The sequence below is a fragment of the Patagioenas fasciata genome, chromosome 10, assembly GCF_037038585.1.
Source record: "Patagioenas fasciata isolate bPatFas1 chromosome 10, bPatFas1.hap1, whole genome shotgun sequence".
NCBI classification, from domain to species: Eukaryota; Metazoa; Chordata; class Aves; order Columbiformes; family Columbidae; genus Patagioenas; species Patagioenas fasciata.
Genome location: NC_092529.1, coordinates 746037 through 769949, shown reverse-complemented (window position 1 = coordinate 769949; position 23913 = coordinate 746037). Strand labels below are relative to the sequence as shown.

The following is a 23913-nucleotide window of genomic DNA, read 5'->3' as shown; positions in this document are numbered from 1 at the left end:
TGCTGTTTGGGGAAATATTCTCTTTAATTACGCAGCTTCATGACCGCGGCGCTGAGCACAGCGGTGCCGAGGGCGGCGCTCGCACCGCGGGGCTGTGAAATGTTCTCCTTGACCCGTGAAGTGCCCGGGGGCTGTGCCGCGAGCTCCCGAAGCCCTGGCTGCGGGGGGACCCGCGGTCACCGCGCTGTGTGACGGGGGGGCCACGGGCTGGGTTTAGATGCACTGCCCACCTACCTGAGTTCTAGAAGTGATGCCCAACCGGCTTCAGAGAACATCACAATGATTTAGAGCACTCGTGTTGGGCAGGAATGGGGGCAGCAGGTGCCACCCCGGGCCCCGCTCACCCGTCTGCCCCGCGCAAAGCTCCGCTCCAGTCCCAGAAGCCGGGCTTAGCCATGACACTCCGCCTTGGCTTAGTGCAGAACCACCCGAGTGATTTACAACGATGGAGCGAACAGGAGCGTTCACAGCTGTTCGTCTGCAGCCCGTGCGCACAGAGCAGCTGGCAGTGAGGAGAAATCATAAAGCGGAATTAAGAAACCGATTGTCGATTAGGAGCTCATTTAATCTCATATTCCAACCTGAAAGAGAAGATTCCTCCGGGCCTTTCTGGGTGTGCATGCTCCCACGTGCCTGTAAATAGCACCACTCCCATAGAAACGGCAGCTTTATTTACGTATTGGTATAGCGAAGCAAGCAGACTGCGCTGTAGCCAGAGGCCGTTGCAGCTCTGCAGTGAGAACCTCGGCTACCACTTTGTTCCTACAGTCTGGAAGTTTAATTTAACTTCTTTAACATTCCTGATGCTTCCTTGTTTTATAGCTCAGCTCTCCTCGTATATCTGCCTTCACACAAGTTTGTGCAAAGCATTTTTCTTGTTAGCGGCGCTGTCACTGACGCGCTACGATTTGCTGGAAGTTTCGGCTTTTAAATTTACCAGCAATAAGAACTGCGGCACGACGAAGGATGCAGAGATTCTCCAGGAAGACTCAAATCCATACCTTGTATCAAGAGACGCCCTAAAAAGAGACATTGCAAACTCAAAGTATTCACAGACTAACATGGAGTTACCCCAGCTTGAGGAGTTACTGTTCACGGGAAACACCCGTCCTGCACAGGCGGAGCCGTCACTGCTGTCCCTGGGGGCGGCATCCAGAGGTGCGAAGTCTCCAGGAGCTCCGGTTTGGAAGGCGATGGGTTCTGATGGGGTCGTCAGCAGAGCATTTCACAATTGCCTACAGGCTGTTTGTTTAGAAATGTGCCCTGTTGCTCAGGCTTCATTTCCTTTCATTGCTTTTCTGCATTACAAAACTCCATCATCTTCCATGATAAGACTTTCAAATGCTAATATTGGTTTTAAAGGCAGAAGACTTCACGTCCAACGACCTTCCAATTTCTTTCAAATTTAATGACTTTAAGCTGAAATAACGACACATACTCATGAGTCAGTTTCCATGGATATATTGAAAACCAAAGCACGTTTCTGTAGTCCAGAACACCCGTCCCTCAGCCCCCCGGCCCCACGGGACACGAGGGGAATGCGCGGCCCCAGAGCCGGCTCGAGGCTCCAGCGCTTCATCCCCATCCCAAGGTTAAACGGCCACAGTGCTGCAAGCAAAAGCCACCAGCGCGCCAGGCGGGTTATTTTAAGGCAGTTTGAATTATAGTTATGCGAAAACGCAGGGTTTATGGAGCACCCGGACACACGGACAGCGGAAGGGCCTCAGCATCGCGTCCCGCGCTCCCGGCGCAGCCTCAGCTCTTCCTGCGCTTGCTCCGGGGCAGCAGCCGCTCGCTCCCCGGCACCCGCGGCCGCCGTGGCTTCCTCTGGTGGGCTCCCGGACCCCCGCTGCAAATTCAAACAGAAAAAGGGGTTTGAAGCTGCTCTGAACACAGCCAGTGCCAAAGGCTGTGCCACCGTGCTGTAAGCTGCTCTGAACACAGCCAGTGCCAAAGGCTGTGCCACCATGCTGTAAGCTGCTCTGAACACAGCCAGTGCCAAAGGCTGTGCCACCGTGCTGTAAGCTGCTCTGAACACAGCCAGTGCCAAAGGCTGTGCCACCGTGCTCTAAGTGGGCACACACGTGTAACCGCTGAGGGTGCCCAGGAACCGTCCCATTCGCAGGGCCAGGGTCACGGTGCCTGTCCCCGTCACCAGGGACCCGCTGGGGCCAGCAAGGAGCAGAACCAACCTTTCACGTCCCTTGTCCATAAACAAAAAGAGGCCCTGGTGCCAGTGAAAGCAGGGTGACATCACAGAGCGGAGGTCGACCTGAGCCAGAGCCACCCCAGCGGCGGAGCCACCGAGGGAGGGACGGGCGCTTTGGTCACCGCTACCCAAGAAGGAAACGTGCAGGACTCCCATCTTCAAACAGGCTCTTTGCCAGATGCTCTTCTCATTTATGGACAAAGAATTTTCCACTGGGAACTAAAGAAGTGTTTTCCTTTTAGTCAGAGTTAATTTTAAAGGGAAAAAAAGTTAAACTAGCCATATTTAAATTAGGCAGCTAATTTCCATAACAAGCAGCTCAAAATTCCACATAGTGTTGACACAAAAGATATCACCCATCCATCAATAGCTATCACTAATTAACATTCCTTACAAACGCACTCTTCTTGTACCACTTGCCAGGACGAACCCATCCTGCAGGGACTATTCATTTGGCTTAAACTGGGAATCCACAACTGAAAATAACAACGGAAAGCTCTCAAATGCCCAAATCCGCGTCTCTGTTGAGTGCCACGAGATAAGTACTAATAGAGATGAAGAGGAACAACTGGTATTTCAGAGATGAGCTCAGCACCACGTTGGAAATGGAGACGCTGCGTCTGTGAGACTGTAACCTCGTGCGGGAGATCTGTGCACATCCCAACACGAGCAGGTTCGGTGCGCGCAGGTAACTCGCGCGCACCCCACACGAGCGGGTTCGGTGCGCGCAGGTAACTCGCGCGCACCCCACACGAGCGGGTTCGGTGCGCGCAGGTAACTCGCGCGCACCCCACACGAGCGGGTTCGGTGCGCGCAGGTAACTCGTGCGCACCCCACACGAGCGGGTTCGGTGCGCGCAGGTAACTCGCGCGCACCCCGCACGAGCAGGTTCGGTCCGTGCAGGTAACTCGTGCGCACCCCACACGAGCAGGTTCGGTGCGCGCAGGTAACTCGTGCACACCCCACACGAGCGGGTTCGGTGCGCGCAGGTAACTCGCGCGCACCCCACACGAGCGGGTTCGGTGCGCGCAGGTAACTCGCGCGCACCCCACACGAGCAGGTTCGGTGTGCGCAGGTAACTCGCGCGCACCCCACACGAGCAGGTTCGGTGCGCGCAGGTAACTCGTGCACACCCCACACGAGCAGGTTCGGTCCGTGCTGTGCAGGGAACACCCCCCTGAGGAGCACAACCAGGAGAGACGATGCGCGTGCACAACCCTCCCCGACCTCCCCGGGATTGCGAGCGAGCTCCCGCGTCCCTTCACAACAGCAGCACCAGCACCGCACCTTCCTCTTTCCCTTCTTTTCGTTATTTTGTTTTAGAGAAGTTGAAAACACCACCACCTTTGCAGGAACAAATTAGGACACAGAACGAAGCAGAAATCTCATTTAGTTTAAGGCTCCCTTTGCTGTTTTATCTTCTGTCTATTCCTAGCTTTGATGCCTAAATTTTCCATAGCAGAGCGGTAATTACCTTATATTCAAAAGCGTATTAAAACACAAAGCCAAGAACTGGAGCTTCTTTATCACTCAGTTCTCTTATTTTGCAAATAACTGATCATTAACTCTCATAAAAATAAAGCAAGAGGGCTGATATTTTTCTGGCGTAGCTCAGCTTTTAAGCACTCTGGGCTGGTTATGAAATGAACCATCTGTCTGTCCCTTGGCCAACGGCTCCTGCGTTCCCGTTGCCAAAGCCAAGCGTCGCTGGCCCGGCCGCGGCTCTGCAGCCACGGGAAGAGCGACTCGTACTGACACTGCACGTCACCGACGGCCTCCTGCGCTTGTCAGCCTGGCCAAACATTGGCGCCACTCAAACCCCCGGACGAGTGAGGAGTCTGCTGGGTGAAGGGAATCACCGAGGGAACAAGCGATCTTGCTATGGCTGCATCCCATAATATGTGAACATCCACTGCTGCTGGGCAGAAACGCCCCACTAACAAACTCCAGTATGGGGTTGTTATTGACATTCCATTTCTTCTCCCACGGCTGCCAGAGCCTTGAGCCACAACGCGTTATCCCCGCAGCAGCCACAGGTCACCAACTGGCGTCTCCAGCGTGGAGTCCAGGGGGCACAGAGAACAGGCAATAATTTGATGGTACCAGCATCAAAATTAGTTGCAAGTCACCGTCTGCTGATAAAGAAACGAGGGTCCATCCACCCTCTGCGAGCCTGGAGCCGACAGCCCCCGCACAGGCGGCACACGCGGCTGCTGCTTCCCCAGTGTTTCTTTGTACAACGCCTTGCACAGCCAGACCCAAGTTTTAAATATTACCACGACAGAACAAAAGGGGAGTTTTGGTTTCAAGAAATCAGATGCTGAGCTTTTGAAAACAAGAAAGCACTCTCCTCTCTTTGAACAGAGGTAAATGGGGCAGATGCTGCGGTTCCAGCACGTTCAGCTTGACAGCGATGCAGGCGAGACTGACACCAACGTAACTTCAAATACAACAGAAGATCAGATTCTCTTCATTTCCCCTTTTTCTTTTTTTTAATATATATTAATATATATATTTCTTTTAATAGATATCCTTGGAGCACCCAGGTATTATCTTCCAAGGATCCAAAACCACGAGCCAAACCGTGTGTCCCACAAGCATGATTCCCCAAGAACCAACTTCCCAGAGGCGTTCGCTTCTCCCGCAGGAACCGCGGGGGGCTCCACAAGCTGGAAGCCACCGGCCCCAGCCAGCCCCAAGGGCTTTGCCACCCGTACGTTCCACTCACCTGACAGAGGACGCAGAGCACGGCTCGGGCTCCTGCAGATCTCTCAGAATGTCTGAGCTGGAGCTGAGGGGGAAACACAACAGATAGAAATTGTTTTAGCAACCCCTGCAGCAAAGTGAGGCTCTGCTGACAGAGGCAGCAGAACCCAGAGACAAGGCAGCGTCCACGTGGCACGGGCAACACAAAATGATCCAACCGACGAAACAACTCCCATCAACGGCACGTGTGACACCAGACGTGTCCCAAACAGCGACAGAGCCGCATTTGGAGGTGTTCTACAGCAGTCACAGAGGCTGCTTAAATCAGGGCCTCAGTAAACTCAACTAAAGGGCTGTTATTGCATCAATAGTGGACAAACCCACGTGTAGACACGTGCACACACACCTACTGCATTACCTACAACAGCCCAGTGCCGGCAGGCAGATCTCTTCATGTGCTCAAATTAAAAACCAAACTGCACAGATGTTTTCACTCTATATGTTAAATAAGACGAAAACTTCAATAAAATCTGAACTAAGCGAACACAAACCTCTGGGCAGTTATCGATAACTTGTAATGTGTGCTGAGGCACCGCGATGTGAACTGCTGCAAAGTTCAAGTGTCTGCCAGATTGCAGGGCTGCAGAAATCAACGAGCGAGCCGGAAAATGGTGCTTTCTGGAAACTCTGCCTCAAAAAGGCGCCGCTATTGCAGAAATGACATAACAAACCACGTTACACAAACAGCCGGGAGACTTCAGTGTAAACCACGGCACAGCAGCTGGACACCAGCTCTCCTGGATCCACTTTAAAGGTTTCACAACAACGTTAATCCCGTTTGCTAGAAGACAGCAAATGTGAACTGCAGAAACACAGCCCCGGAGCCACAGCGCGATACGGATACCAGCGCACTGGTACGCTTGTTCAAAACACGCATTAAGGGAAACAGCCCCAAAACGCTCATTGTCACGGGACAGATTCCACATGGCAAAGCAGAATCCAGATAATAAGGACAATTCCTCAAGTTTCCAAAAGGTGTTTCCGCCCAAACTCCAGTTCCCATAAACCCATCCCATGCAGAGAAGAAAAGTCCTAAGCTCTTCTTATCAGCGAATGAATTCACTTAAACTGAAGCAAGCGAATTAAGTAAAAAGAAACAGCTATCTCATTTTGTATCTTGTTTCTTTAAATGTTAGCCTAGGGACATCACAGAATTCAGGGCAGCTGTGCTCATTTCCTCATGTTCCTGCCTGTCCAATGCCATCAGCTATCTACCTGCACCGGGGCCAGACAAAGCAAAACAGCCTCCGACTTTATTCAGACTCCAAACCCAAGACAATTCCCCACAGGAGGTTTTCTGTCCTTTTCCTGAATGAAGGTCATCATTCTATTCTAGGATTTCACATATCAGTTCCAGACGAGTACATTTTTATGGCAAAGCCATTAAAGCCGCGGAGCTGAGCTGCTCCAGATGCCCCGGGCGGCAGCCGAGGCGAGGGGGTGAAGAGGCTTTGTTTCCTGGGCTTTTTCGGGCTGAGAGCAGTGCAGCCCATGTAAGAGCAGCTCCCAGCTCCACCTCACTTTTCTGCAGCATCAGCTCCTTCTGGGCACCGATAGATAATTAACCAAGAGTAAACTGGTCCTTTCTTGACCACCATTTGGATTTGACTCCCTCTTTAACACACCACCTCAAAATAGCGAGAGAAAAGCTGATGTAAGTGTGAATAACATGTCTTGTTCTAAAAATGAAAGGAGCAAATGTCTATTTGGATTTGTTTAAGGCAGATTAAGTCCCTTCTTGGCCTCGGTGAGCAGCCCGTGTCCTTCCGTCTGCCTGTCCCGCTGTGCGGCGGCCCGGACAAACGGACAGTTTAGGGGGATCGCTGTGGCCAGTGAGCTCCAGACTCGCCGAACATCAACGCCCCGTTTCCGCCTCTTCTGCTGAGGAACTAAAGCCCAAATTCCAGAGCACATCAGTGGGAAAACCAGTGACCAGCCGAGCCCGGCTCTCAGAGCCTCCCAGCGCCTCCTCACCCCAATGCCCGGCGCCTCAGCCACCGCAGCGGGGCCGGCTCCTCGGCTCGAGCTCGCCCGGTGGACGCTGCCGCCCGGCGCGCTCAGCGGCACGGACTCGCACGAGCTGCGGCAACGCGCTTTCCCACCAGGGTTCCAGCAGTAAGTCGCTGTTTCCGTGCACACCTCGTACCCCAGAGCAGGCCGACGATACATCGTCTGCTGCTGCAGTTGTCAAGAACCGACATTTCCTTCTAACGCTACGTTTTAGAAAGAAATCGTTTGTTTAAAAAACTGACTATTATCCCTATGGTATAAAATACTTTAAATAGAATATTTCCTCTGCGTAGTTCATTAACTGTTATCATTGTCCCACCGAGTTTCTTTTCTAATTTCCCTATTGTTTAAGTAGTTGCCCAAAATTTGGCTTTGGTCCCAGAGAGCAGAAGAGCGCAATGGGACTATTGATGTGGGGCACTAGGGTTCTAGGAAAGCTCTATAGGTGACCTCATAGCTTTGAAAAATTATCCCTTAAAAGCCCTGTTTTGTTTGGGCGTTTCTCCCTTACGCACATTTTGCTTTCTCGGTGGGACATCAACGTATGAAGAGCCCAGCTGTGTTTGGTCCATGCTACGACCGCCGTGCACGCTCTGAGGCTTTGTCCAGCAGCTATAAAATGTTCATTTTCTCAATTAAAGTATCAACTTTTTAATAATATCAGTATATAAGTGATTACTGTACAATGTAATTTCTACTACTGCCCAACTGCTCCCTTAGCAAATATCGATATGAGATTGACAAAGACAGAAGGTCTTACGAAGAAGAACACAAAAGAATCACTAATTTCCTTGCAGCACCTTTTGACAGAGCAAACACTTCTGCTCTCCCGGGTTGTTTTGTTATATTCTATGCGCTGCTCGAGATCCTCATTTTCTTTCAATCCATGAGAACATGGGCTCCATTAGAAGCGCTCTCGCCATGAAAACACAGCACGCACATTCAGACTCCCAAACATATTTCAAGCTTTGACATTTCAATGCGAAAAACTTTTACCCTTGTCAAAGGATATCCTCTTATTATCAGAAATAAAATACTGGCCTCCGAAAATCATTACTCGGTACAATAGCACAATGGTACTTGAACCCGCAAAATCTAAATCATTCTTTTCTGATTTGTGCTATATTTATTGCACTGTAATTAACAAAAGGCTAACCTCACGGTAACCTGAGGGTGCCACAGCACACCCCTCTCTCGGGCACTTCATAGGACTGCACCTTCTTCTCACAGCCCCTGAAAACCTCGTGGAGGTCCAGGCAGGGTGTGAATCCAGGGCTGGGAGCGCAGGGCGTGCACTGAGCTCAATGCACCTTTTACAGGGGGAACAAAAGAATAACTAAAGAAATACAACAACAATTAAAAAACCATATACCAAAGAGCCCCACCGCGTTGCTGAACTCCGCGAGCAGCACAGTAGCCGGCTCTCAAGGTTAAGCAAACTGCCCTGTGTTTAAAGAAAAATAAATAAAACACACGCCACATATAGAAACCAGGGGATATGCAAAATGTAGGAGATCGAATAGAAAATCCCAGAGAGATTCTGCCAAAACAACCCCGCGCACTCTGGTGACTCTGAGCCGAGCTGAAGAGCGAACCCCGGGAGCCGTTCAGCACGTTGCTGTAACAGATGTGCGGATGTGCGCCGCAGACCCGCCGGCCTGAGCAGCCCGCGCTCCACGCAGCGCGTCTGGGCAAATATTTCACTTGGAGAGAGCGAACGCACAAGAGAAGGAGCAAACGGCCCTGCCTGAGCCAGACGTAACGGGAACAAGGGCGCCGTCCAAGCGCATCTGCCAGCCGGTGCAGAGAGCGCAGCCAGCTGTTCGTGCCTGCCTTGTGCCGACAGACAGCCCCGAGCAAGCCCCTCGGCTGGGTACAGCAGCCTGCACACAGACCGGGGCGAAGGATCCGGTTAACGGCCATGGCAAAGGCCCTCAGTAGTCTCATTCCTGACACCATTCACTCACAAAACTGGCAGTGAAACAGACTTAATGACACCTTGGATGAGCTAATACGAGCCCTTTCCACCTCCCAAGAGCCCACTTTGTAAGATTAAAATTGCAAATTTTCAAAGGTCCTTAACACCAAAAGGTTAATTTGCAATAAAATAAAAAAAAAAGTAAAATGGGGAAGAACAGGAGCACTTTGTTTAAGTTCGGGGAAAAGAGGCAAGCTGAAGGCATTTATTTGTGGAACTAAAATAACTATCAGAGGTCCAGGGCGATCGCCAGAGCGGGACAGGGAGGATGAGAGCGGGCACAGCGAGGATGAGAGCGGGCACAGCGAGGATGAGAGCGGGCACAGCGAGGATGAGAGCGGGCACAGCGAGGATGAGAGCGGGCACAGCGAGGATGAGAGCGGGCACAGCGAGGATGCGGCAGCTCCATCCGTCATCCGCACACCTGCCAAACGGGATGGCTCTGCAAACCCACAGGAGTTGGGCTCCTGTTGGCTGGGACAGAGCTCAGAGCTGCTGCATGGACAGAGCTGCTGCATGGACAGAGCTGCTGCATGGACAGAGCTGCTGCATGGACAGAGCTGCTGCATGGACAGAGCTGAGAGCTCCTGCAGGGACAGAGCCACCACAGCCACAGGGACAGAGCCGCCTGAGGTCCTGCCGCCCCCAGCCCTGTCTGCCTCGGGCATGTAAAACCTGTCTCCAGAACAAAGCCATGGGGCCAGTGTCTTCAGGAAACATCCTTAATCCCCACGCTGACTTTAAAAAACCCTTTGTGAACCAAAACGACTTAAAAAAACCCTGATTCTGTTAAACTTTTCAACAACCAAATTGTTCTTTAAATAAACGATGCTGAAGCCAAGCACCACTATATTGTTCCTGACCCTCACGGAACACGGAGGAAGAGGCACATCCCACGGGCGCAGTGGGTGGCAATGCACAACTGTCCCTCCTCGCTCAGCCGGGACCTCCAGCTGCCTCCTCGGATCAGCTCCCACTTCAGCAAGATTGTTTTCGAGATTAGCTCTTTCAGATACATAGCAAAGCCAGCTACTCCGTATTTGTTTTCAATCGCTTTTTCACTCTTCCTCCAGAACGGGAGCCACACGAGCAGCACTGCAATAGGATGTGTATGTAAGTATTCACTGCTGCCATCTTCGACAAGGGAGCAGCGGTGAACAGCAAATTATGATCCACGAAGTAAACATCTTCAACAGACCCAAACACCACCTCCAAGAACCACACAGATCTTATCAGCAGAAACAGCTGAGTCTCCTTCTAATAAAATTATCACTGAACTACCAAAAGCAACTTGAATTATTATATTTATAGCGCCTTCCTTAATCCTTCATTTTCTGAAACCAAACAATGCGATTTCAGGAAGCAAAACTAAAAGCAGGAAGAAAGCAAAGTGAATGGCTGTCAGGACTTCAAGGTCCGGTGGCATTCTGTTATACCACTGACTGCAAATAAGGGGTCGTTTAAACTCTATTTCTCAGAGCAATACTCAAAGAGCTATTAAAAGACTTGGACTATATCAGATTTTGGACCTCTCTGAATAAAACCTCCAACAGAAGGGAAGATGATGCAGTGGAAGAGAAACACCAAAGGTTCTCCGGGTTCCACAGACATTCCACTGGTCCCGTGTCAAAAGGAACATTTACACTGTCACCCCTCTGTCGAGCCATTACAAAATTATTAAGTGAATTCTCAATGTATTTCAGCTCCACCCCTCAAGGAACTGAATGGTCAGAAACATGAAGGAGAATGAATCGGTAACCCCAGCTCAGGAACTTATCCTTTGATGTAGGAGACAGACCCAGAGACAGACGGAGACGGACCCAGGGACGGACCCAGGGACGCATTGCTTGAGGTTACTGGCAAAGTTTTCCCACGTTTGGTCTGACGTGGTCCAGCCCAGGGAGGAGAGGCTCCTCTCCACCAACCTGCTGGTTGATCCGGACGACAGGGAGAGCGCGGGAGACACCGACCTCGGCCGCTGCAGGCACCAACCTTCGCTCCCGCTGCCGTCAGGAGCCTCTGCCTTGAGCACGGGGGCTCCGAGGCCCGCAGCCGGGGGATGCTCTTCCGCACGTTCTGCTGAGGACAAAGGCAGAGATTAGCGAGAATGACAAAGAAAAATGCTATCGTTTCCATTTTGCTCAAACCACACTGACTCTCCTGCCCCTCCAGAAATGGTTTTGACAGGAATGGCCAAACAGAACAGCGATCAGAGTGCGCAGGAGCTGCACAATCCTTGAATTTAGCTACAGTTTGCCCTTTCCCTTCCGCCAAAATGCATCATTAAATACCAGAAGCGGGTTTTTGCCTGTTGAAAACAACGGGCTGATCACAGCGAGTCAGTTGTCCAGTTAATGAAACAAAAGTGGGAGGTGAGCAGGCTGAGAACACAACAGACAAACCCAGGAATTCACAGCAGCCGAGCCCCCCCAGAACAGAGAAATTCGTGTTTCAGAGTCTGATCCCACGGTCTAACAACACATGGCTGCTGCCTCTGCTCTACAAGACAGACATCACCGTAAGTTATGTCAAACCAGATAAACTTCATCCGTGAGACTCCTTAATTTTTACCCTTTACACGGAAAGGATTATTCATTGCATCGAGGTCTGCATGAAACGATAAGGATAAAATTCAAACATTATATGGGTATTTTCATTGATTTTTGTTCTCAGGAGCTCTGCCAGGGGAGGCAGCGCAGGCAGCGGCCAGAGACGAGTGCAGCTTGGCTCAAGAAATTCACTGTCGTGAACTGACTATAACACCACAAGTCACACGAGGTCGGGGAATGCTCTTCTAAATCCCAGGTTCAAATGCACACGTACACTGCCAAGCAATCACACCATAAACCCAACGGGACTGGAGAAGCCCACAGGGCAGCAGGCAGAAGCGCCCGTGGGTATTCCTGGGATGCTGCGGGCAGTGCAGGTGACAAACAGGTGCCAGATGCTGCTCTGACCGCAGAACTGCGGAACGGCGGCTGCGCATTCCCACCGGCACTGTGCTCAAGTCTATCAACACCAAACACAGCGAGTTTAAGTAAGAGAAACAACATCCTGTATGAACAGTCTGATAGAAGCCAAAGTGTTTTACGGCTTCAAGCTCAGGACAAAGAAATGCTTGTTCCCATCCACACAAACATCTTTGCAGCTCCCAGTTACCGACTCCCTGCCACTAACGCTACAGAAAAGCTGGATCCCAGCAGGCAATACCCCGATCACCTTCATTTCCAAGCTCAGACTGCCACGTGCCCGCTCTCCGCAGCTCCGCTAGGCTTGGACTAGAGCCCGAGATCCCATTTCCACCAGCTCATTAAAATATGCACCTAAATCAAGCACATCTATACATAATCCCACTAAAATCAAACAAACAACTCATTATGGGTTGTGCTGATGTATCACACTAAAAACAACAGCAGTCAATCTTTTTAGGGTCAGTTTGATTCTTAGGGGTTTTTTCCCACTCTTAAGGGCTGTAGGAGAAGAACAACGGGAGCAAAGAACCTTACCCGGGAACCCCACTTAGCGGCACCACGGATTGAAGAGGGACCACGATCAACACCGTCACTAACCTGTGCCTGCTGGCAGCTCTGTGACAGCGACTTCTTCCTTGTTTCCAGCACTTTCTGTTTTCCTCAGACCACTTTTCTTCCACCGCTTATTCACCTGCTCCACCAGAAACTGAAACTCACTTCTGTGCTTGTTCCCTGAAACATAACAGCACGTTAGCGATCATCGCCACGGGACCCCAGGGCGCACCACAAAACCTGAAAAGGGTGCGAACGGAAATAAACAAATACTGAATTCAAAATATTTTTGTTCCAGTAGATGAAAACCTACTCATCGCTGCAATATGTTCCATGTTCTGTTAATGATCCACATCTGTCTGCGCTTTTACAGTTACCCAGTAGCCAAGAACGTGTCCACAGATGAAGACTTCACTTGTGCGCAGAACTGTTTGCTGCTTCTTTATACGAGCTCTTTTCCCTAAAGGTGCTGAGTGCCGCAGTCACCGCTGTGCCACCGCTGCTGTGGCCGGGGCACCGAGCCTGGTGGAGCACCGGGAGCATCCGCACGACGCTCCCACACAGTTCTGATCCAGGGAGCCCTGGGAGCAGCACCCGCTGCAGGCAGAGGGGAAAAGCCCCCGGCTGCCCCGCCAATCCCTTCAAAGTTGCTTTGGGTTTCCCGTTTCTGCAGTGAAGCAATGTCGGAAGCCTTCCTGGCATGTGTATTGTACTGTTTTGATTCAGATCCTCTAAATCACAGTTAATTGCTCCTTTGCGTACTCTGCACTTTCAATCACTGAGTGTGTTCTGAGCAATCCTCTGCTATTCAGTCAAAGCAACGTTGATTTTCAGTCTAGACACTTCCAATTCTTCACTCAGAGCCTGGGAAAACACCCAATCTCCTCAGCCGGGGGTGCGGGTCATCCAGCCCTCGCTGGGCACGAGGGAACACGCTTGCTGTACACAACACACCAACTCGCACCGAACCCCATCGGCCCAGCACGGGGCTTCCCACGACACGTTACAGCGCAGGCAGCGGACGGGAATTCCCGCTGTGGGGCAGGACTGGGGACAAAGTCGCTCTGAGAGGAGGTTTGTGCGGATTACAGGAGCGCAGCTGCCACTGCACACAGCACTGCGGCTCGTCCGGCTCCGCACGCACAGCAGCCCGTGCACAGCAGCCCACACCCAGCAGCCCATGCCCAGCTCTGCACGCACAGCAGCCCACGCACAGCAGCCCACGCACAGCAGCCCATGCCCGGCTCTGCACGCACAGCAGCCCACGCACAGCAGCCCATGCCCAGCTCTGCACGCACAGCAGCCCACGCACAGCAGCCCATGCCCGGCTCTGCACGCACAGCAGCCCACGCACAGCAGCCCATGCCCGGCTCTGCTGGCCCCGGGCGCTGCACCAGCACAACCAGCGCAGCAAAGCCAGCACAAGGCGCGGGATCCTCAGGACAAACCGGAGCTCGCACCAGGGAGTGTTTAAACCCCACTGCCCCCCTGTGCAGCCAAAACCACCACACACAGCCAACAACTCCTGCAATAGAAAGAAAGTCACAGAACCCCAGAATGTCAGGGGTTGAAGGGCCCTGGAAAGCTCATCCAGTGCAATCCCCCATGGAGCAGGAACACCCAGCTGAGGTTCCACAGGAAGGGGTCCAGGCGGGTTTGAATGTCTGCAGAGAAGGAGACTCCACAACCTCCCTGGGCAGCCTGGGCCAGGCTCTGACACCCTCACCCCCAACAAGTTTCTTCTCCTCTTTCAGTGGAACCTCCTGTGTTCCAGTTTGCACCCATTGCCCCTTGTCCTGTCACTGGTTGTCACCCAGAAGAGCCTGGCTCCATCCTCCTGACACTGCCCCTTTCCATATTGATCCCCATGAATGAGTCCCCCCTCAGTCTCCTCTTCTCCAGCTCCAGAGCCCTCAGCCTTTCCTCATCAGGGAGTCCTTGTGGCTGGTGTTTGACCGCTGCACGTTCATGACGCGACTCCTTCGGTGCTTCTGCTTTCCCACTATTACTATTTTTTGTTGTTTTGCTTCATGGTGTAACGACCGAGTTTTCCAAGTCAAAAAGAAATGTGCTGGCAAACCAGGGCACTGTTCCATGGGCTGCGAATCACTGCTGTGCCGAGCACCATCCCACACACCTCCAGCAAACTACAGGCACTTGGATAATAAACCAACCACAGGGATAATCACAAATATTTGAAGAAAAAACAAAAATCGCCACGTTTCTGAATCACATTGCAAATTAGAGGATTTATAAGCAGAAATAGCAACAGAACACGGTTTTTTGAACAAACGTATTTCTTTTCCAGTAGATTTTTTAACTCTTTAACTAGGGCAGCAGGAGGAGCTGACAGCGGCTGGGGTGTCACCTGGGGGTGTCACCTGGGGGTGTCACCAGCCCCCAGGAGCAGCAGCTCTGCAGGGGACAGAGCCCTCAACTGCACCCCAGAGCCCTCAACTGCACCCCCAGAGCCCTCAACTGCACCCCCAGAGCCCTCAACTGCACCCCCAGAGCCCTCAACTGCACCCCAGGCACATAAACCACCTCATAAACCACCCAAAATATTAACTGGTCTCTCAAATACATTTCACACAACAAACAAACAAAAACCCAAAACAAACCAAAAACGATGTGCCATTTGCTGAGAGCCTGGGAAACTGTAAAGAAGAAGGTAAAAGAAGGAGAAGAGGGGGTTTCATCGCGTGGCTTATCTTGCTTTGCAAGGAGGCTGTTCCGAGCTCTGCTGCATCGCGTTTCATATGGAAACACAGAACAGAGTACGTGCTTGGGGTTTTTTATTCAGAACTTATGCCAGAGCTAATTAATGCACTAATTCAGCTGTGAATGAGTGACCTAGGGTGCAAATGTAGTAAATTAAAAGGGGAAAAAAAACCCTGCATTGTATATGAAAGCTTTTTCAAGTCCCTCTGTGCTACAGTGAAAAAAGGCATTTGATAAAGGTTCTTTTAATCTCTAATTGTCCTCTAATTTTAATGTATAATTCCTTTTGCATGCTTACGATTTCTTCCTTATTGCTTTTAGCAGAAATAATTTGCTGACACTAGTTAACATCTGCCTCTTTGGTCATCACTTCTTATTCATCTGAAGACCATATGTTCCCATTAAAGTATTTTTCTCTGCTCTCTTTTTTCCTCCCTGTTGTTTGACTTTGAAACGTTCGGTCAAACCGCCTGAGCTAAGGTGTCCACTGGTGACCCCGATCACTTGAAAGCACATTGTTTTAACAATAAAAACTCAATAGAAAGCCCCCAGCCCCACTGCTCCCGCGCTTTACAAACCCGAGGCGGTGGGTTTGCTGCACTGGGTCACTTCTCTCTATCACTGGGTCACTTCTCTCTATCATCGGGTCAGCGCCATGTGCAGCTCCCCCAGAGTCGCTGAACTCGGTGTTTGCTCTTTACAGAGCTACTAAAGCCTCGTGGGGAAAACACCTAATTTGGGATTAATACCTTTTTTTATTTCCCCTGCATTGCATTGCTTGAAATTTCTGCATGGGAAGAGAGGCATCATTAAGCAGTTACTTGGAATGAGAGAAGAATGCTTAAGATTCAAAACCACAAACAGCGCATGTACACTTGAAAAAAATTTCTCAGGACAGCAAAAAAAAGCAAGGGAAAAATTTGCTAAAGATTTAGGCCCTTATTTAGCCGTCACAGAAACCAGCTAAAATCAACAAGGCTAAATCTAGCTGCATTATGGAATAATTTATATGCCTGAAGCGACGCAAGGAAACACAGGAAACAGGACCATATTGCGGGTTTCAATACGCCCTGCGGTACGGTGAGAACGCGCTGTCCCGAGCGCCGTTCGGCCCCGCAAGGCTCCGAGCGCCGTTCGGCCCCGCAAGGCTCCGAGCGCCGTTCGGCCCCGCGGGGCTCAGCGCGGGCGAGCAAACCAGCGTGCGCACCACGAACCGCCACGAGCGAGCCCGGAACACAGGCACGCTGCTTAAAACCGGCCGTGCAAGACACACCAACGAGGGTCAGGAACCAACGGTGCACATCGGTTTACATCAGCCACTTCTGCGCTATATTACCACAACAGGATGCAAGTCCTGCGGTGCTTAACTCCACACAAATGTTTGTGTCTAAACGGACCACAGAGGTGGTCGGAGGGCTCTGCGGAGGGAGCAGACGCTGCTCTCAAGCGCGAGTCCGCAGCAGGAGGATGTTTAACACACTCCTCTCCCAGGAGGCCGGTTGGGAAGAAGAGCAGAAAGCGCACAAGGGGACGCGCAGGGGGCAGCGCCGGCTCAGCCCCAGCCCCGGCAGCGCTTGGCTGGTACTGCACACAGACTGAGTTTCAAAGAGGAGCCTTCAGCCCAGAGAGCGCCCAGCTCTGGCTGATTAACTGGGGGTGGGAGCAGCACACACAGGCAAAAAACCTCACTTTTGTGTGTATATTGTAGTACAAAGGGAAAAAAAGGTGAATGAAGTGAAATTTGCGTGTTACTTACGATAATCAGTGTGGATCTCGTCTATTTCTTCCTCTGTCTGGTCCTTCGTGAAGGTCAAGCTCTACAGAAATCACACAAATGTTTATTCACACAAACAAAACGAGGATAAAGATACATACTTGAAAACTAGAGACCTAAAGCTGGAAGAAGGATCAGCTCTGTTTCACCCCCACCAGCTCTTACAATCTCATCTGCAGACAGTAAGAGATCATTAAAGCAGACAGTAATATATATATATATATATATATATATATATATACAAAGGACACACACATGCTGTCTTGCTTTGCTTTAACACAGTCAACAGGCCTAAGTCAAAACCCTCCATATAACACCCAGGATGTGTGCACCATAAAATATTTCCTAACGCTGTGCACCAAACATGCTCCAGAAGTCTCAAAAGTATCGTATGTCATGGGAAAGGAACAGGCACTGCTGCTGATGCGGAAGAAGGAATTTGCTAGCTAAATCCTCGAGAATTCTAGGAAACAGAATATTCCCCACGCTGCCATGGAGGGTCAAAATCCTCTAATGTGACCACGGGGAACATTTCTCAAGAATTTCTATTGCAATAAAAAAATGCTACTACTTAGTGGCTTGGACATGAAAACATCGGCAGTACACACAGAGCTGCCCATGACGAACGAACGGTATGAGAAAATCACGTTGATTAGAAGATGGTATGTGCCAATTCCAACATGCAACCTGGGAATCTGAGAATTCCCATGATAATGGAATAGGCAAACACATCCCGTGCCCACTCTGCAATTTCCCCCGGCCATCCCCTCTTTGAGAACGCGGATAATTCGCTTACATTTTCACCGGTTTTATTAAATTCCAGCTGAAGCCGGACCTTCTCATTCTTCTCCAGCTCTTTAACAATCTCTGCAACTGTTTGAAAAGACAAGTAAGGGATGATAAATAAATCAAGAGGCGTAACAGCACTGAGTGAACCTACTGCGAATCTCAATCCCCAACGGGTACCATCTCTGACCCAGAGCAACTGGGATGGCAGCCGCGGGCAGAGGCAAACGGGACGGGTCCCAGCGGTGCTGGGTGGGGACCAGAGGGACGGTCCTGTCACCAGCAGCCGGTCGGGAGCTGTGGCCATGACTCCTTGCAGCAGCTCAGGGCTTGCGGCCCCATCCCATCCACCCCAGGCTGTTTCACCCTGCTTGGATCAAACCCAGGGGAAAACAGAATCCCAGAGTGTCAGGGGTTGAAGGGCCCTGGAAAGCTCATCCAGTGCAATCCCCCCTGGAGCAGGAACACCCAGCTGAGGTTCCACAGGAAGGGGTCCAGGCGGGTTTGAATGTCTGCAGAGAAGGAGACTCCACAACCCCCCTGGGCAGCCTGGGCCAGGCTCTGACACCCTCACCGGGAACAAGTTTCTTCTCCTATTTAAGCAGAATCTCCTGTGTTCAGTTTGTACCCATTGCCCCTTGTCCTACCCTTGGTTGTGACCAAGAGGAGCCTGGCTCCATCCTCCTGACGCTCACCCTTTAGATATCTGTAAACATACAGAGTCTTTTCAATCCGTATTTGCACCTCGCTCTGACCCACTGTAGCGTTGCTGTGGTGCACAGGCAGGCCCTTCAGAAAGGGTTTCCACAGCTCAGCTATGTGTACGAGATGGTGACCTTGGGTTCACCACTACCACTGCAGTGCACGTCTGCATCCTAAGGGCCAGTTTAATAATTCACCCTTTATAAATAGGTGTTGAGCCAGAGCTTAGTAGAAGTTTTGCGTTCTTTAGGGCAGGGCAGGCCAGCTCAAGTACCCGGCAGCACTCTGGGGACCTCCTCACTTCGGCAGCCCGGGGAGTTCGCTCCGTTCGCAGGCAGGGGCTCCCGGAGCCGCTGCCACCCCAGCCGAGCCGCTCCACTCGACCGCCTGAACCGCTGTCCCTGCTGGAACCAACACGGCCTCATAACAACTGCGTGTGCTGGTTCTCATCCCAGACACTTCCTGAACTCCTAGAAAGCGGTTTTTGAAAGCATTTATGTTTATTTTCGGAAGAGCTCAGGCACAAACTAAGCAGTGACACTTGGCACCTAATTCACTTATGCACTTAACCTTCTTAGTCAAGCTCTTAAAACAGTTACAGGAGCAAAATGAAAGGGCGAACAGCGTTGGTTGCAGACTCGCTTTTCTCATGCACTTGCTCCCGCAATCCAAGCCCAGAGCTGGCAAGCGAAACCACCATTTCAAAAAGCTGGAGCCTAAAGCTTGTCTGCTGAACTCATACTGTGTTCCGGTGACCAAAAAAGCACCGCATGTGGCGGGACAGCCCGTTTAATAAAGGAGCTGAACGTCAAAAGGACGCTTTATTTTTGAAATGCCCCAGAAGTTGTGGATATTCAACTGATCACATGTATAGGGACTTAACCTAGGAGCTTTTAATATTCACTCGAAATAAAAACTCCCCCGTACCGTCAGATTTGTTTAATGATAACTGAGGAAGTGGAGTTTACTGTGAGGAACGATGCTGCTCATTTCCCTGCCTTCGATGGCAGCAAAGGGCACACAACCCGACACCAGTGACACCAGCACTGCCAGGACACCCACGGCTCTGCTGCTCCCCGGAGACGAACACCAGAGTGGGATCGGCCAGGAATTCCTTTCAAAGGACCGTTTGCCACAACCTTCTCATCGAATAACAAAGAACACAGCTCTGAATCTGCTGTGTGTCACCACACACAGCGTTTGTGCTGCTCCTTGTATCACCTGCAGAACCGAACCGAGGTGGCAAATGACGCATATTTGGAAAAGATGCATGTTTCCATGTTGTGTAAACAGAACATGGCAGGAGGAGCTGTAATCAAACCCAATGAAAATATGAAAGTCTAAGTGTATAGGAGGAATAGCACAAATTCAGAACAAAAGATACATTAATAATCCGTTCACTTACTGAGAACCTCAGGTATTTCCAGTTTATGGACTAAAAGCCTGGAGGCACTGAATAAAATGCAAAGTCAATAAAGACACAGGACATTTTTCAGAGCAGGGTTAGTACACCAGGAAGTATCAGAATTTCAACACAAACTCACGTCTTTGCTGGATACCTCCAGAATATAGCGACAGGTTTCTGATATTCGTTAAAGTTTCCCTTGTTTGCACTCATCTTGATTTCGAAAAGACAAATTCTTCCAGCTCCCGTTTTCCCACATATTCAAAGCAGCCTTATTCCCACCCTGAGAACTAAGAGAAGGGGAAGCCCACACAGACCGTGCACAAGGGTGACAGCTTTCCTAGGGTTTCTGGCTTACCCGACTTGGGGCTCAGAGCGTCACACTGCGCGTTATACATGTGCACAAACTCCTGGTGTCGTCTGACGAGCTGCTGGCGGCTCCCGCGGGTGGACAGCCCGTGCTCCTTCAGCTTCCTCTTCAGATCGCGGTCGGAGAGCAGGTTGTAAACCACCTTGGCCAGAGGCTTCCGCTTGTGAGCGGAGCTGCAGAAGGACACGGGAACAAACGCTTCTGTCATTAATGCTCCTGTGGAGACCCAAATACTGACATCTCCACAGGTATTTCCCCCACTCTGGGTAAGAAGCACCCAAAAGGATGGCAAAATAAGAGCTCTAACGTAAAACTATTTTCTAATTCCAGGTTCGGAGGAACTGGAAATAAAATCACGCAGTAAAACCGCCTGCCGTAAAAGGCACTCGCAGTTCTGATCCGTTAGAAATAATAATGGCCTAAACTTGCACTAGTAAGTCAAACCACCCCAAACGCACACGTGTGAGGGGATGTGGTGGCCGTGACAAACCCTGGGGTGGGGGCATGAAGCCCAAGGCAAGTGCTGATCTGATGGAAACCGAGACCTTAAAGAAACAACCGTGACTGGGGGAACCTGAAACGCACCATGGTGAGCAGAGCAAGGTCCCACTTTGGTTTGTGCCCTGGCAGCTGGTGAAGCAGCTGGCTGTGGTCCGCTCCAGTCAGGGGGAGCAATCCACTCACCACGTGAAAAACGGGAGCAAGTGTTATGTGAAGGGAGTTTTACTGCTACTGAGAGAAATGTGGTGAGAATAACGCACAGGCAGCTTCACTCCCCGCGCTGGATTCTTTAAAACACTGTCCAGCGTTTCCTTGCCACTAGGAGCCAACAAGTAGTTCTGCTGGTGATCCACACAGTTTCTTGAGGGGGGACAACCACCACTATCACACTATAGAGTGATTTTAGAGGGATCCATACAGCAGGTAACCAAGAAACAAACCCAATCCACTGTATTTTAACCCGTCAAGTAATAGGTATAATTTCAGCGGTGCATACAAAGGCTGTGGCAGGGCTCCTCACCTCCTGAGGCTGTCCTTCTTCTCTTCGCTGGCCAGGCAGCTGTCCAGGTGTTTGTTGATGTACTGCTCCGGAATGGCAACCCCGCAGACGGGACACTCCACTGCAAGCACAGGAGCAGGAGCCCGCTGGTGCGCGGCACAGCCACGGGCACACCCGCTCACCTGGAAGCCAACCGCGGATCGACGACAGCGCGAACCCGGATCCCAGACGGCTTCATTAAAAGACCTGGCATGTCTACGCAGAATGTTCATTATAGCTCTCCTCTGCACCAGAACACCTATTTCCCTCTCTAGCTAGTATCAGCATGGCTCTCACCTTCCCTGCTGGCAGATGGAATGAAATCTCCAATAAAAATCCAGGCTAACGTGCACCCTGCACAGAGACCTGGGGGCTGATATAAACAGCAGCAGATTTCTCTGCTCGTGTTTTCCACTGGTGCAGTTATTTCACTGCTTCACTGTGGTGGGACAGCGCAGCACAGGCTCTGTTCTCACCCTGTTCTCAGCGAGCGGGACCCAGCGGGGCAGCGGGCTCGAGGCACCGGCCGTGTCTCAGCTCTCGGCACAGACAACCACAACGTGACAGCGCCGTGCCACTGACACCCTGCGGCCTGGCACCCCGAGCTCAGAACGCTTCTCACGTGGTAACTATAAACATGACCTGTGAAAACAGTCAGAAAACACCGACTTCAAACGTTCATCTTTCTCAGTCCCATGATGTCAAACCAAAGGCTGGCTTCACCTGAGCACTATGGGAAAGGCTCTGAACTGACAGCCTCTGCACTGTGTGCAGGGAGCGGGCTTTGGTTTAAAAGACAAAACAAAAAACACCCTATGAAAACCGCTGTGAAACGTGGTGGGAATCGGGAGAGCTATCTGGTAACACTGCTGTGCAATTCCCGACTCCCATGACATCACATTCCAGCCAAAGGTTAAAAATAAAACACAACACAGTCAGGACAGTAACACAACACACTAGTTCTGAGCAGCCTGTTATTGTGGTTGAAGTTGACGTTTCAATTCTAAACACAGAACAAATAACACTACAGCCACCTCAGCAACGCCTCAGTTCAAGCCTTCCGTTTATCTTGTTTGACCAACTGCTTTGCATTTGTGGAAATAATTTCAGTGTAATGCATGCTCGGGGATTTAATAAGGTCATAAAACGGTAAGCAAGTGAAAATTTCAATTGCTCAAGAATAAATGAGAGGTAAAATTTCATATGAGTTTTCAATTACTAACGCAAGCAAGTCTGATCCTTAAACCAGGCAACGTAAGTTCAGGCTGAGCGGATCCCGTTCGCACGGCCGCTCCTCTGGCCGTGTTGCATCTCCACGCAGTATCTATCCAACTAACGAATAAATACCAACTTCAGAGTCCAGCCGAATAAATCCCTACACAAAAGGATCATTTTAAGAAAGAAGTAAAAGAAGGATAAATAGCAATTAATAAGAATCAGTGTTGTACTCCTACACAGCCTTCCATTTTAATTGAGGTTTTTAATTGAACCAACAGGACGGCTGCCATTCTGTCAAAACTAAGAGGATCCTGCCATTGGATTGTAGTTGATTAGTACAAATGGGCATTTTCATGCTTCAAAATAAATTAACGTTAACAGTGTAGACAAGAACACCAGAGATCACTTCCTTCTGGAGAGTGCACGAACAGGAACATCAACAAAACTGAAGCCGTGATCGTTTGGATTGTGGGTGCACCCTCAAACAGCAAACACCTTATAAAATACCTTGCTCGTGGTGACTTAAGGGTGCGAGAGTAGGACTATGGATGTTGTCCATCTCGTTGTTAAGGGGGGGAAGAGAAAACTACTTCATTTTTTACTAAGTCTGTTGCGCAACCATTGTTTGTAAGAGTTGTTACTCAAAGCAAAGGAATCTGTGAGTGCTGACCTCCTTTGAATCGCTTGGCGTCAGCCCAAGCGGCCCCAAGAGGACGTCATGGACACAGCGGGGAGCAGGGGGACGAGCGCCCCGTGCTCCAGCGCCACAGCCAACCTCAGCCACAGCCAACCTCAGCCACACCGGGGAACGGAGCAGGACACACCAAACGCTCAGAGCCTCACCTTTCCTGACCGCTTTTACCAGAGACGTTGAAGGCTTTTCGTGACCTTCGGCGCATTCAGGACTCTCTCGGGATCCCAATTCGTCGTCTCTACCATCGGCCTCCGCAGCAGTGCTGTCCAGGCTGTGGTGTTGCTCAGTGTTGAGGATCTTCTGAACTGTTCCCGCCAGCCCGTCTGCCGTTGTTGAGGCGCAAACCTCTGCCTTTCTGAAGAAACTCTCGATCGGTGGCACCTCTTCTTTCACCACCGGCCACGAACCAGCACTCCTGACGGGGCGGCTGCCAGCGGGGCGCCTGCTCGAGCCCAGGGGAGACGGGGTCTGCCGAGCGTCCTGGACCAGCTGCAGCAGCTGCTGTCTAGGGGCAGACAGAACGAACACGCTCCGCCACAGCGAACACGCTCCGCCACAGCGAACATGCTCCGCCACAGCGAACACGCTCAGCCACAGCGAACACGCCCCGCCACAGCGAACATGCTCCGCCACAGCGAACACGCTCCGCCACAGCGAACACGCTCCGCCACAGCGAACACGCTCCGCCACAGCGAACACGCTCCGCCACAACGAACA

General features: G+C 51.0%; 1 protein-coding gene across 1 annotated transcript in view; it reads right to left on the bottom strand.

The window, feature by feature from the left end:
- Nucleotides 1-1445: 1445 nt before the first annotated feature.
- Nucleotides 1446-23913, bottom strand: part of RAD18 (RAD18 E3 ubiquitin protein ligase) — a 33490-nt gene continuing 11022 nt past the window's right edge. The window contains 9 exon segments of the mRNA XM_065846010.2: nt 1446-1849; nt 4938-5000; nt 10889-11039; nt 12533-12667; nt 16965-17025; nt 17779-17855; nt 20234-20418; nt 21267-21366; nt 23346-23701. Coding sequence (XP_065702082.1) covers nt 1756-1849; nt 4938-5000; nt 10889-11039; nt 12533-12667; nt 16965-17025; nt 17779-17855; nt 20234-20418; nt 21267-21366; nt 23346-23701 — 1222 coding nt within the window. The 3' untranslated portion in view covers nt 1446-1755.